Source organism: Amblyraja radiata, chromosome 1 (assembly GCF_010909765.2).
Source record: "Amblyraja radiata isolate CabotCenter1 chromosome 1, sAmbRad1.1.pri, whole genome shotgun sequence".
Classification (NCBI taxonomy): Eukaryota; Metazoa; Chordata; class Chondrichthyes; order Rajiformes; family Rajidae; genus Amblyraja; species Amblyraja radiata.
This window is the reverse complement of record NC_045956.1, coordinates 12,861,146-12,874,989: the sequence shown is the minus strand read 5'-3', so window position 1 is coordinate 12,874,989 and position 13,844 is coordinate 12,861,146. Positions and strand designations below refer to the sequence as shown.

Below are 13,844 nucleotides of genomic sequence, written 5' to 3'. Positions count from 1 at the left end.
CGTATTGGTGGAAATGTGTCATCCTCGATAACAATCAACACGGGAGCACCTTAAGGCTGCGTGCTCAGCCCCCTGCTGTACTCACTCTATACTCATGACTGTGTAGCTGGACATAGTGCGAACTCCATCATCAAGTTCTCCAACGACACCACTGTTGTGGGACGTATCACTGATGGGGATGAGTCAGAGTATAGAAGTGAGATCGACCGATTGACCAAATGGTGCCAGCACAATAACCTGGCTCTCAACACCAGCAAAACCAAGGAACTGATTGTGGACTTTGGAAGGGGTAGGATGGGGACCCACAATCCCGTTTACATCAACAGGACGATGGTGGAAAGGGCAAGAACTTCAAATTCCTGGGCATGCACATTTCCGAAGATCTTTCCTGGTCCCAGCACACTGATGCAATTATAAAGAAAGCACATCAGCCCCTCTACTTCCTGAGAAGACTACGGAGAGTCAGCATGTCAAAGAGGACTCTCTCGAACTTCTACAGGTGCACAGTAGAGAGCATGCCGATGTTGCATCGTGGCTTGGTTCGGCAACCTGATGGTCCAGGAGCGGAAAAGGATGCAGAAAGTTGTAAACACTGCCCAGTCCATCATCGGCTCTGACCTCCCCACCATCGAAGGGATCCATCGCAGTCGGTGCCTCAAAAAGGCTGCCAACATCATCAAGGACCCACACCATCCTGGCCATGGACTCATCTCTCCGCTACCATCCGGCAGAAGGTACAGGAGCCTGAAATCTGTTACATCCAGTTTCAGGAACAGCTTCTTCCCCACAGCCATCAGGCTATTAAACTCACCAACAAGCAGACTCTGAACTGTAACAGCCTACTGCACTTTATCTGCTTATTCATGTGTATATTGAACTGAACTGTTCTGTATTTTTGTTTACAATATTCTGTTGTGCTGCAGCAAGCAAGAATTTCATTGTCCTATCCGGGACACATGACAATAAACTCTCTTGACTTGACTTGTTTAATTGTTACGGGAGTTATATGGAGTGGTTGGGTAGGCTGGGACTTCATTCCTGGGATTGCAGGAGGCTGAAGGGTAATATTATCGAGGTGTAATAACAGGCTGAATGCACCATCTTTTTCCCAGGGCAGGGTAATCAATAACTATAAGACACACATTTAAGGTGAGAGGACAAAGATTTTAATAGGAGCCTGAGAGGAAACATTTTAACCTAGAGGGTGGTCGCCATATGGAATGAATAGCCAGAGGAAGTCGTTGAGGCAGCTACAGTAACAACATTTAAAAGACATTTGTACAGTTACATGGATAAGGAAGGTTTAGAGGGATGTGGGCCAAACGTGGGTACATGGGACTAACATAGATGGGTCATTGTGGTCAGCAAGGATGAGTTGGGCCAAAGGGCCCGTTTCCGAACTGTGTGACTGAGACGCTATGCCTCCTTTCCTAGCGAATTAAAAGCTCGGTTCTTTCGTTCATGTCTTATTATTGATCAACACTTGACTTCCACTCAAAATAAATTAGATTAGATAGTCTATTTAGTTTTTGTTGAGCTTTTAACCAGCCACATTGCAATTTTTCTCTCCTAAAATATTAATTCTGGGAATTAATGTGCAAATGTATCACTTCAATAACAAGCAATAGTGCCTTCTTTAATGTAGCTACTTATGAATAGTGCACAAATTTATCCATTTTGATGCTTTTTGGGTGTATCCAGGGTAATTTGTAATGTTCAGGAACGTACCTTTCAAGCTCTGGATAATTACTAGCTCATGTAGACTGATTTATTTGGTACGGAGGTTATTTCCACTCGGGCTGATTGCAGTAATCATCGTGAAGGGCACTCGTTGATTTTGTGAAGCAAGAACTTGGTCATCCCGGCAGTGAGTAAAGACATGCACCTATTACGTGAGATTACGTTGTTCTCATTTCTTCAGTTGGGGCTAGGATGTTCAGCATTGCATCTCGTTTCTGCAATGTTCTAGTTCAAGCAGGGTATCCTGCTGTCATTGGTAAGTGGCTTAATCAGTTTCCAAGATTGAACAATAATGAATAAACAATGGAACATGGGTTCTTTTTGCAGGAACTGCTTTGACGTTACTGAAATTATAGCATTTGTTTAAAGCTGGTGTAAATTAAAAGACTGGATAGACTCGGCTTGTACTCGCTAGAATTTAGAAGATTGAGGGGGGATCTTATAAAAACTTACAAGATTCTTAAGGGATTGGACAGGCTAGATGCAGGAAGATTGTTCCCGATGTTGGGGAAGTCCAGAACAAGGGGTCACAGTTTAAGGATAAGGGGGAAATCTTTTAGGACCGAGATGAGAAAAACATTTTTCACACAGAGTGGTGAATCTCTGGAATTCTCTGCCACAAAAGGTAGTTGAGGCCAGTTCATTGGCTATATTTAAGAGGGAGTTAGATGTGGCCCTTGTGGCGAAAGGGATCAGGGGATATGGAGAGAAGGCAGGTACAGGATACGGAGTTGGATGATCAGCCATGATCATATTGAATGGCGGTGCAGGCTCGAAGGGCCGAATGGCCTACTCCTGCACCTATTTTCTATGTTTCTAAAACCATTCTGTTCAGGTTTACATCAGAATAATTTCAATTTTTTGGAGTAAGTTTGCATTTGCTTTATTAAGTGATCTACTAGTGGCTAGATTTAGATAATTAGGGCTTTCTGAACAGAATTCTTCCATATCCAGAAGCAGTAAATCTGCATTTATTCCGTGCCCCTATCAATTTGAGGAAAAAAGCCAAAGATTCAGTTGAAGTAACCTTACATGTTGCAAAGTCAAATCCTGGATTCCATTTTCACTGTGGTTTAACCGTGACATGGACTAATCACATACTTTCAACGTAGAACTGTTCCAGATGATTGCTGGTGGCTGTGTTGGCATCAGCTGATCTATGGGCTGTTGTAGCCCATTGCAGACAGACCTGCTGTATACACAATCTAAAAACGAATGATATTGTGTGAAATACATTGTTCTTTATTTGTTTATTCCTCAGTTCACACTTCACGGGAACCTGGCTGGTTGGAAGGAACGCTCGATGGCAAGACTGGGCTCATTCCACAAAATTATGTTGAATTCCTGGAGCACTGAACATTTGAAAATTGTAAGAAAAACTTTTCATGGTATCCATGGGCATCCTTGACAAGACGATCCTTGCTGTTCCTTTAGTGGTTCCACACCTGACATCTTAGAATTGGAACAAAGGCAAATGCTGATTTGCATATTAACATAACCAACCTTGAGCATCTGTAAAATTTGTGTTTTTAAAATTAAATATTAACTAAAGTGCTGCTGGTACTTCGGCATGCTATTTTACTTATCAGACTTTTTATCATAGGATTTAGCAGCTGGGGGCAGTGTTAGGAAATGGTATTGCAATAAAACAAACAACAAATGTTATCTTTGTAGACTCAAGTCTAATATCTATTTTGTAGTCAAAATTTGATTCCACATGGATTTTTACTGTGCTTCATGCATATAAATAAGTGAACGCAACAAAAGGCGGGTGAGATGGCAGAGTTACAGTGTCCTCCGTAATGTTTGGGACAAAGATGCATCATTTATTTATTTCCCTCTGTAGACCACAATTTGAGATTTGTAATCGACAAATTCACATGTGGTTAAAGTGCACACTGTCAGATTTTAATAAAGGCCATTTTTATACATTTTAGTTTCACCATGTAAAAATTACAGCAGTGTTTATACATAGTTCCCCCCATTTCAGGGCACCATAATGTTTGGGACACAGCAATGTCATGTAAATGAAAGTAGTCATGTTTAGTATTTTGTGGCGTATCCTTTGCATGCAATGACTGCTTGAAATCTGGGATTCATGGACATCACCAGATGCTGGGTGTCTTTTCTGGTGATGCTCTGCCAGGCCTGTATTGCAGCCATCTTTAGCTTATGCTTGTTTTGGGGGCTAGCCCCCTTGTTTTCTCTAAAATATAAAAGGCATGCTCAATTGGATTCAGATCGGGTAATTGACTTGGCCACTCAAGAATTTACCATTTTTTAGCATTGAAAAGCTCCTTTGTTGCTTTAGCAGTATGTTTGGGATCATTGTCTTTCTGTAGAATGAACCGCCAGCCAATGAATTTTGAGGCATTTGTTTGAACTTGAGCAGATAGGATGTGTCTATAGAGTTCAGAATTCATTATGCTACTACCATCAGCAGTTGTATCATCAATGAAGATAAGTGAGCCAGTACCTTCAGCAGCCATACATGGCCAGGCCATAACACCCCCACCACAGTGTTTCACAGATGAGGTGGTATAGTTTGGATTGTGGGCAGTTCCTTCTCTCCTCCATACTTTACTCTTGCCATCACACTGATACAAGTTAATCTTCGTATCATCTGTCCACAAGACCTTTTTGCAGAACTGTAGTTGCTCTTTTAAGTACTTCTTGGCAAACTGCAACCCGGCCATCCTATTATTGCGACTAACCAGTGCTTTGCATCTTGCAGTGTAGCTTCTGTATTTCTGTTCACGAAATCTTCTGCGGACAGTGGTCATTGACAAATCCACACGTGACTCCTGAGGTGTGTTTCTGTTCTGTCGGACAGGTGTTTGGGTTTTTTTTCTTTATTATCAAGGGAATTCTTCTGTCATCAGCTGTGGAGGTCTTCCTTGGCCTGCCAGTCCCTTTGCGATTAGTAAGCTCACCAGTGCTCTCTTTCTTCTTAATGGTGTTCCAAACAGTTGATTTTGGTAAGGCCAAGGTTTGGCTGATGATACAGTTTTAATTCTCTTTAATTGATGATTAACAGTTTTATTCTTGTTTCTCAGTCACATAATGGCTTCTTTGACTTTCATTGGCACAACTTTGTTCCTCATGTTGATAAACGGCAATAAACGTTTCCAACAGTGATGGAAAGACTGGAGGAAAGACTAGGTGCTGAGAGCTCTCTTATACCTACATTAAGGAGGCAATTAAACACACCTGAGCAATTACAAACGCCTGTGAAGCCATGTGTCCCAAACATTATGGTGCTCTGAAATTGGGGGACTATGTATATACACAGCTGTAATTTCTACATGGTGAAACCAAAATGTATTAAAATACCCTTTAATAAAATCTGACAATATACACTTTAACCACATGTGATTTTTTTTTCTATTACAAATCTCAAATTGTGGAGTACAGAGGCAAATAAATGATAGGTCCCAAACATTATGAAGGGCAGTGTATTTCTATGCACTTTGGATTTTTGCATTGCCGACCATGTCTAATGTTAGGATGTTTCAATTTTAAGAAACAGTGGAAATTAAAAAAAAAAATATTGATGTATATTTGTGAAACCTATGAAGTAATTGGATAATATGAATCTTAAAAACTAATAGATCTGATTACAGCATTTTTATAAGATGTTAATGAATGTATCATTTAGCTTTTATTAATAGGACAATTCCATTCAAATTATAACAATTACATTTCTTGTTTGTATATTTCTGTTAATTTTAACGAGAAAATTTGAACTATATTTAGTTTAAGACTGTAATACTTGAGAATTGTTTAAGTTTTAATAGTTCTGTACAAGAATGGTTAGCAGTGTCACAGACCTAAAGCCTTAACAAATCTGAGGAATATTCTGTAACTATAAGAGAGAATAAAAATCACTGCCATCGTTTTGAGATTTCCTTTTTGAAGCTAATGGTTCATAAAGTTTTACTGGATCTTTTATTTCATGAAATTTTATTATTTCAACTAGAGGTTTTAAATGGAAATCTTCTAGTTGATGAAAAATAAATGTTATATCTCATTATTAAAAATTGAGGATTATAATTTCCTGCATGCCTTTCATTGGAACCGTAGGATGGCCTTTTCAGTGTATAAAATACTAACAATATGTTGGTGCATTCTAGTCATGAATGATTTGGAGGCATTGCTATTTTACCCAATGTCCTTGTTAATAACATGTTGGTGAAACTGAATCCCCGCTCCTTATGTCTCTCCCGTCAAGAGGGGTATGAGGAGATAGGGTCAAGCTGCAATCTGACATGCCTGCCATCTTCATGCAAGAAAAGAACACAGACATCGTTTAAGGAAGATTCACGTCAAACGGTAGCAGTTTTTGTGTGTTAACAAGGAGTTAACAGCATTGAGAGGAAAGAAAATGGGACAAAAATCAACACCTTTTGAATCCACCGATAATACCTTGCTCTCGGCAAAATTCCTGTGATGTCAAACCCAGGGAGGGGACAGCAAACCACGACAAACCAGTCAATCATTTTCAGCAAGAGCTAGGTTTTTTAACAGATGTTCTAAAATACATGTAGATGCAAGTATTTCACATCAGAATGAGGGAGAAATTGAAGCACAATTTATTTATTGCCATTGAACCAGCTGAAACAATGTTGAAGGGAATCAAAAGGGATGATGGATTCCACACTCAATGTGCTTAGTTCTTGCAGAACAGCAAAATAAATAGAATGTTTGCCACACGACGCCTACTGTGAGAAAAAAAAATGCATTTCTTTAGCATAGGTGAATGTCTTAAGGCACAATTTCAAAGTAATGAGACTAAAATGAACATCAGAAAAGCTTGGTAAAGGAAATGGGTTTCAATCGATTAATTGAAACCCATTTTCCCAAATGTCTGGAGAATAGTGGGGAGGCCCCTCTACATTTTGTTGCTAGATCGACCAAGAGAGCATTGTGATAAAGCTGCACTGTTTACTGAGAGATTCAGAGCGGAAACAGGCCCTTCGGCCCACCAAGTCCACACAGACCAGCGATCCCCGCACAGTAACACTATCCTACACACGCGAGGGACAATTTACATTTATACCAAGCAAATTAACCTACAAACCTGTACAACTTTGGTGAGTGGGAGGAAACTGAAGATCTCTGAGAAACCCCACGAGGTCACGGGGAGAACGTACAAACTCCGTACAGACAGAGCCCATTGTCGGGATCTAACACAGGTCCTCTGCGCTGCAAGTGCTGTAAGGCAGCAACTCTACCGTTGATCGCAACTCTATCACTGGGCTGTGATAATAGAATATTTTGAAGTCTTCTGCTCACTTTTGTTACCTAATTTCCCAATCATAACTTCAGACGTACAGGATTTCAAAAATGTTAAATTTCCTTTGTTAAGCATTCCAGCCTTCATTCTATTGTCATCATCAAGCCAGGAGATGGTTCATCTTGGTTGAATGAGGAGTGCAGAAGAGCATGTTTGGAGCAAACTAATGAAACTTGATCACAGAACTACATACATGCTAATGTCACCATCAATGGATCAAAGCATTCTACATACAGTGCATCTAATTGTGAATGGTGTTGGACTATTTAACAGCAAACAGGAGGAGGCTCCAAAATCTTTCCCATTAACAGCATGTGAGTGCTTAGGAAGTGCTATTCATCCTTCTCTGCTGAGTGGATGACCCTTCTCTACTTTCTCCTTGGATATCTGTCTCATAGAAGCTTGCCTTCAGTTAATTTTGTTCATGCGATATGATATCAAGAAATGCTGAGAGTTGCCTATTTCCTTCGCTCCATAGATGCTGCTGCACCCGCTGAGTTTCTCCAGCATTTTTGTGTACCTTCGATTTTATAAGCTAAAGGAAAAAAAACACCATCCTCACTGGAGAACTAAAGACCACTGACAGAGTTAACTGTACTTCTATCCAATCTGTACCAGTACCTTCTTAACCCTGGCACTACTCATCAATGTAAAAAATTCTCCACAATACTTGGATTGAAATAACATCAGCTTCAGCACATTTCTTCACCTCCTCCTGCTTGTCCTTACTTTGAAATGTACTCTTCCTAACCTCTATCTTCCGATTTCCGACTGACTGCTCCAGTTCCCCCCCCCCCCACCCGCTCCTCTAGTTTAAATTCTGTACCACTTTGTCCTTAGAAAGGTGGTCTATGTTTGGGTGAATTTTCCTCTAGTTTTGTAATTTTATCACATTAAATTCTGCTGAATTGCATTGCATATTTTACTCTTCAGAGACATAATATGGAGCAGTGATTGGTTATTTGGCCCAGACGGTGTCACACATCTGTCCCTGATTTGCTTCATCTTAGCCTTTCATTTTTCTCTTATTCATTGTCCAGTTTCTTTTTGAAAACATCTATTTACCTTAACTATTTCTTGTCGAATTCTATTCCTCTTTCTAACTATTCTGAGAAAAGGCATTATTCATTCCCTGTTGGATTTATGGTGACTATCATGGATTTATGGCCATTAGATCTGCTCACAAGTATAATACAGGACAGCATTTTTGTGGCTGCACCCGCTGAGCTTCTCCAGCATTTTTGTGTACCTTCGATTTTCCAGCATCTGCAGTTCCTTCTTAAACAAGGAATTGAATAATGCCTTTACTCAGAATAGTTTGAAAGAGGAATAAAATTCGACAGGAAATAGTTAAGGTAAATAGATGTTTTCAAAAAGGACCATTCTCTGCAAACCCACACTAAGCAAACCATAAGGTCACTGACTTAAATATTTAGTAGCAGTCCCATTTCTGACTCCAATGGTTGTTTGTGGTTTCAAGTCTCATCCCAGTAACAAAAGTCTATACTGACACTCTCATGCAGCAAAGGTCAGAGAAGGAAAAAAAATATTAGTCACAACAAAGCCTGATAAATTCAGCAATATTTCAAAATAAGCTGCAGATTGATAGAAAAAAACATTGAAAAAGTTTCCTAAACCAGCTACCAGAAACTGCATGAGAACGGCTGAGGAAATAGCGTCTTTGTGTTTGGATCCAATTCTCTGTCATTCTGCTTTGATCAGATTGAAAAAAGCGTGTGTAGTACTAGGAGCACTTTCTCTTCAGCAAAAATCCCAAGATGCAGCTATTTCCGCATATTTCACAGCACCACTTCCTTGTGGTTATTGCAGATCTTTGAGCTGGATCACTAGTTGTGAACATTTTTCAGCTCATGTAGTGCAGAGCCAGCAACTTTGATAATACACAAAGAAGGATAGAACCAAACTATCGTAAACATTCATAAACCGATGCTTTCACTTCACGCATGATCGGAGATTTCAGACGGAAAATAAGTTAGTATCTCGTATCTTTGCCAGGAACCCCAATAGTAACTTTCATTTTCCTGGGCCGTTTTACTAGTTTCCATGAAAGAGGAATTGGAAAAAATGTGTTTAAAACTGGGACTTATACTCCACATATGTTTATATAATAATTTATACTCAATATTTATCAGGCCAAGATCAGTCTTTTCAGAAACTCTTGACTTGAAAGTTGAAAGATGGCGTGGAGTGTGACAACTCCGTGCTATCGCAGAAGAGGATCTACTATTGTCAACTACGATTGTTCCTCTGTTTTACTTGTATACTAGATTAAATGCAGACCCGTTGGGTTTGCTCCTCCAACGCAATATTCCACCACTCACCAGTTCCCCCAATGCAACACGTTCCCCCAACGCAATATTCCACCACTCACGCATAGCCCCCAGCTATGCAGTTGCAGCTCATTTCCCCTCATCCCCAGCACTCCCCCACCTCTTCACCCTCCCTCTTGTTTCCCCTCTCCACCTCCCCTCACACAATCCCTCCCTCACCTCTCCCTCCCTCTCCCTTCCCCTACCCTCAGACATTCCCTCCCACCATAACTCCTCTCCCCTCCCTACCCCCTCCTATCCCTCTATTCCCCACCTCCCTCGATCCCCCCACTATCCCTCCTCACCTCCCCCACTGCCCTCTCTTCCCCACTCCCTACCTCCCCCACTCCCCCCTCCTCTCCCTCTATTCCCCCACTCCCTTCTCACCTCCCCCACTTTCCCCCTCTCCCTCCCCGCCCCCTCCTCTCCCTCAATCCCCCCACTCCCTCCTCACCTCCCCAGGATCTTTCCCCTCCCCAATCCCTTCCTCATCTGTCCCTCCATCTCCTTCCCCCTACCAGTCACTCCCTCCCTCCATAACTCCTCTCCCCTCCCTAACCCCCGTCCTCTCCCTCTATTCCCCTCCTCCCCCACCAGACATGAGACAGGAAAATACTGAAATAGGAGGAAGAGATAGGTTTCTCCGCAGATTTTAAAATGCGACAGGGCACCACCGCCGCCGCGAGGCCCCACCGCTGCCGTGGCTCCATTGCCGCGAGGCCCCACTGCCGCCGCGGGCCCCATCGTCGCGATGCGAGGCCTCACTGCCGCGGTCTCGATGCCTCCTAGATCGGCGTATGGAACCCCGGCTGGGGCCTCGCGGGTAGTGGCCCAGGTCGGACGAAGCGGCCGACGGCGCCTGCAGCTGGGCACCACAGAGGCCGTGAAGTGAGTTCAGCCGCTCGGCACCACAGAGGCGCCCGCAGACGCAGTTCCGTTAGTGATGCTCACTCCACTCCTTCAGCTTTATATTCTCCTTGCCGGGCGAGGTGGGCACCGCCCATGACTGACAGTGGACCCGGCCAATCAGTGCAGCAATGGTGCAGGAAGGGGCGTCGCCGTCCCGGCGACTGATAGTAGAGGAGACAAATCCGCGCATGCGCGGTTTTTAAGATTTTTAAACCTTAATAACTTTTAAAATATACCACGGAATGGAACAAAACTTGTTGCCCTTGTAGCACAGGAGAATGGTGAGCGAGGTGGCGAAAAATCATAGCGCTATCGTGTACCAATTTTGCAACAAAACATTTCACTTCATCTCAATACATGTGAGAATAATAAACAACACTAATTAATTGTTCGAATTGAAACATCTTGTTCCTGCTACTTTGTACTGCGGTTGCTAATCAAGAACGAATGTTGAACACAGGAGAGTTATCAAATAAAAAGTGATATTGATTAATTTGTACAGATGTTAGAAATATTTTATGGAGTGCCTTAAACAAGGGTATTGCAACAAAGTTGCTAAATGGAAGACTGGGAGCGACAGACGGGGATAGTTGAGCATATGGTAGGTAGGCTCTCTAAACAATGCAGACATTCTCGGTGAGCAAAGTGAAATAGACAGAGATTCAGAATTGATTTTACCCAGATTTTCACAGGAGGTGCGAGTGGAGCCTGCGGGAAATAGGAATAGCCTTGTCCAGTTGCAATGGTGGACACAGCTGATGATAATAGCAATCTTACCAGCTTTGTTGATGGAAAGGAAGCTCGGGTCAGGTAACCATGGTCCCTATTTAGCTTTCCAGATCCTTCAGTAGAGTTGAATGTTCCAGCTAGTGATCTCTTCAATGACTATTTTTCCAGTGAGGGTTACGAGTGGTGAGCATTCGGTCGAGGAGGAAGAAATTCTTCAATGTTCCAATTTATCAGGAGGTGCAGGGAAGGAGGAAAGCACTAACAGTGTTGTTCTGATGCAAACTGTCTTTGACCAAGGAGCAAACCTGTTCACAGGTTTTTGTGATGAAAGGGTGAAAACAGATGCTAAGTGGTTTCTATGCTAATAAGACATGTTTCAAAGGCTGGTTTTAGCACATAATTCTGTGGTTAAATGATAATTACCATGATTTCAACCTGCCTCCAGACACCTGCAGTTGTAACATCAGAAGGCTGATTAGAAGCAATTGAGTATTTTATGTGGCTGACGCACAACTCAGGGACGAGGGGGATTGCTCGTCTGCACCTAACATCTTTTGGGTCAGGTGGAGTAGGACCAGAATAGTGAAAGTCTTGGATAGAGTGGTCGTGGAGAGGTTGTTTCCACTAGCGGGAGAGTCTAGGACTAGAGGCCATACCCTCAGAATTAGAGGACGTTCTTTTAGGAAGGAGATGAGAAATGTCTTTCGTCAAAGGGTGGAGAATCTGTGTAATTCTTTGCCACAGAAGGTTGTGGAGGGCAAGTCAGTGGATATTTTTGAGGCAGAGATAGATTGATTTGAGAATGGGGTTAGGAGGGGAGTATACTTGCGGAGTAATGGCAGAGTATACTTGATGGGCTGAATAGCCTAATTCTACTACTATCTCTTATGACCTTATGAACAGGGGGATGTCTGTTACCCTTGTGAAGAAGGAGGCATCTGCTTCATCCCATAGCAGCTGATGTGTTTTGCTTAGCTTTGCATCCACTTCTCACCTAAAGGGAATTCCAAGCAAGATATTTTTCTCCTGATGACTCCTGTTACAGGCATTCATTGTACTTGCACTCTGAAAGACGTACATATTTTTGGTGCTTTGAGAGTTATAAACCTTTTGCCATCAGCCTTCTTCCCCACCCGATCAACCCATGACACCATTTTCTGGGAACTATGTACTTGTAGTACCAAATCCCTCTATTCTACCAGACTCCCTTGGGCACTACCACTCATTGCGAAGATCCTGTCCTGGTTTGATTTCCTAAAATGCAACATCTCACACTTACCTGAATACGACTCTCTTTGCTATTCCTCGACCCACTTGCTGGGATGGTCGAAATCCTACTGTAATTCTTGATAGATTAATAGAGTGATACAGTGTGGAAACAGGCCTTTTGACCCAACTTGCCCGGTACCAACTACACTAGTCCAATTCGCCCGCATTTGATCCATATCCTTCCAAACCTGTCCTATCCATGTACCTGCCTGTCTCTTAAATGTTGGGATAGACCCAGCCTCAACTACCTCCTCTGGCAGCTTGTTCCATACACCCACCACCCTTTGTATAAAAACATTACCCCTCAGATTCCAATTAAATCTTTTCCCCTTCACCTTAAACGTATGTCCTCTAGTCCTCGATTCACCTACTCTGGGCAAGAGACTCTGCATCTACCCGATCTATTCCTATAATGATCTTGTACACATCTATAAGATCACCCCTATCCTCCTGCGCTCCAAGGATTCCAGCCTAGTCAACCTCTCCCTATACCTCAGACCCTCTAGTCCTGGCAATATCCTCGTAAATCTTCCTGTACCCTTTCCAGCTTGACAACATCTTTCCTATAACATGGTGTCCAGAACTGAACACAATAATTTAAATGCGGCCTCACCAACGTCTTATACAACTGCAACATGACCTCCCAACGTCTATACTCAATACTCTGTCTGATGAACGCTAATGTGTCAATAGCCATTTTGACCACCTGATCTACCTGCGACACGACCTTCAAGGAACCATGCACCTGCGCTCCAAGATCCCTCTGCTCTGCAACACTACCCACAACTCTACCCTTCACTGTGTAGGTCCTGCCCATGTTAGACTTCCCGAAATGCAACACCTCACATTTCTCTGTATCAACCATTCCTCAGCCCACCTGGTCAATCGATCAAGATCCTGCTGCAATTTTTCACAACCATCTTCACTATCTGCAAAACCACCCTGTTTTGTATCATCTGCAAACTTGCTAATCTTGCTGTGTATGTTCTCATCCAGCCATCTTCACTGTCTATACCATCTATTTTAGTTATCTGCAAGCTTCCAAACCATGGCTTGTACATTCTCATCCAAATTATTGATGTAGATGACAAACAGCAATGGGGCCAGCTCATGCCCCTGAGCACTGCAACTCTTCCTGGATTCCATGCAACCTACCTACCTACCAGAGCTGACTACCACGTGGAACCATCTCAAAGGTCTTGCTTTGTCATTTTTGTTAAAATCGTTAATACTCCATCATAGACACAAAGAGCTGGAGTAAATCAGCATCTCTGGAGAGAAGGAATGGGTGACGTTTCGGGTTGAGACCCTTCTCAGACTGCACTCTGACTCCAGTCTGAAGGGTCTCGACCCGAAACGTCACCCGTTTAATCTCTCCAGAGATGCTGCCTGTCCCGCTGAGTTACTCCAGTATTTTGTGTCTATCTTCGGTTTAAACTAGCATCTGCAGTTCCTTCCTACACAATACTGCATCATGTTGGGCAAGATATTGACAAAGTCACATGATCTGTTTTCAAATACCTCTTCAAATCTCCTTAGATTGAACAGAAAAGGCAGAACATAGCTCAGCA

The 13,844-nt window shown here is 42.5% G+C and overlaps 1 protein-coding gene across 2 annotated transcripts in view; it reads left to right on the top strand.

The window, feature by feature from the left end:
• The window catches only part of arhgap10 (Rho GTPase activating protein 10), a 168,413-nt gene extending 165,008 nt beyond the window's left edge, over window positions 1–3,405 (top strand). For both annotated transcript variants that reach the window (XM_033017799.1, XM_033017808.1), the window contains one exon: window positions 3,002–3,405. In XM_033017799.1, the coding sequence (XP_032873690.1) occupies window positions 3,002–3,096 (95 nt within the window). In that variant the 3' untranslated portion in view covers window positions 3,097–3,405. The remainder of the gene's footprint in view (window positions 1–3,001) is intronic.
• Window positions 3,406–13,844: the final 10,439 nt, after the last annotated feature.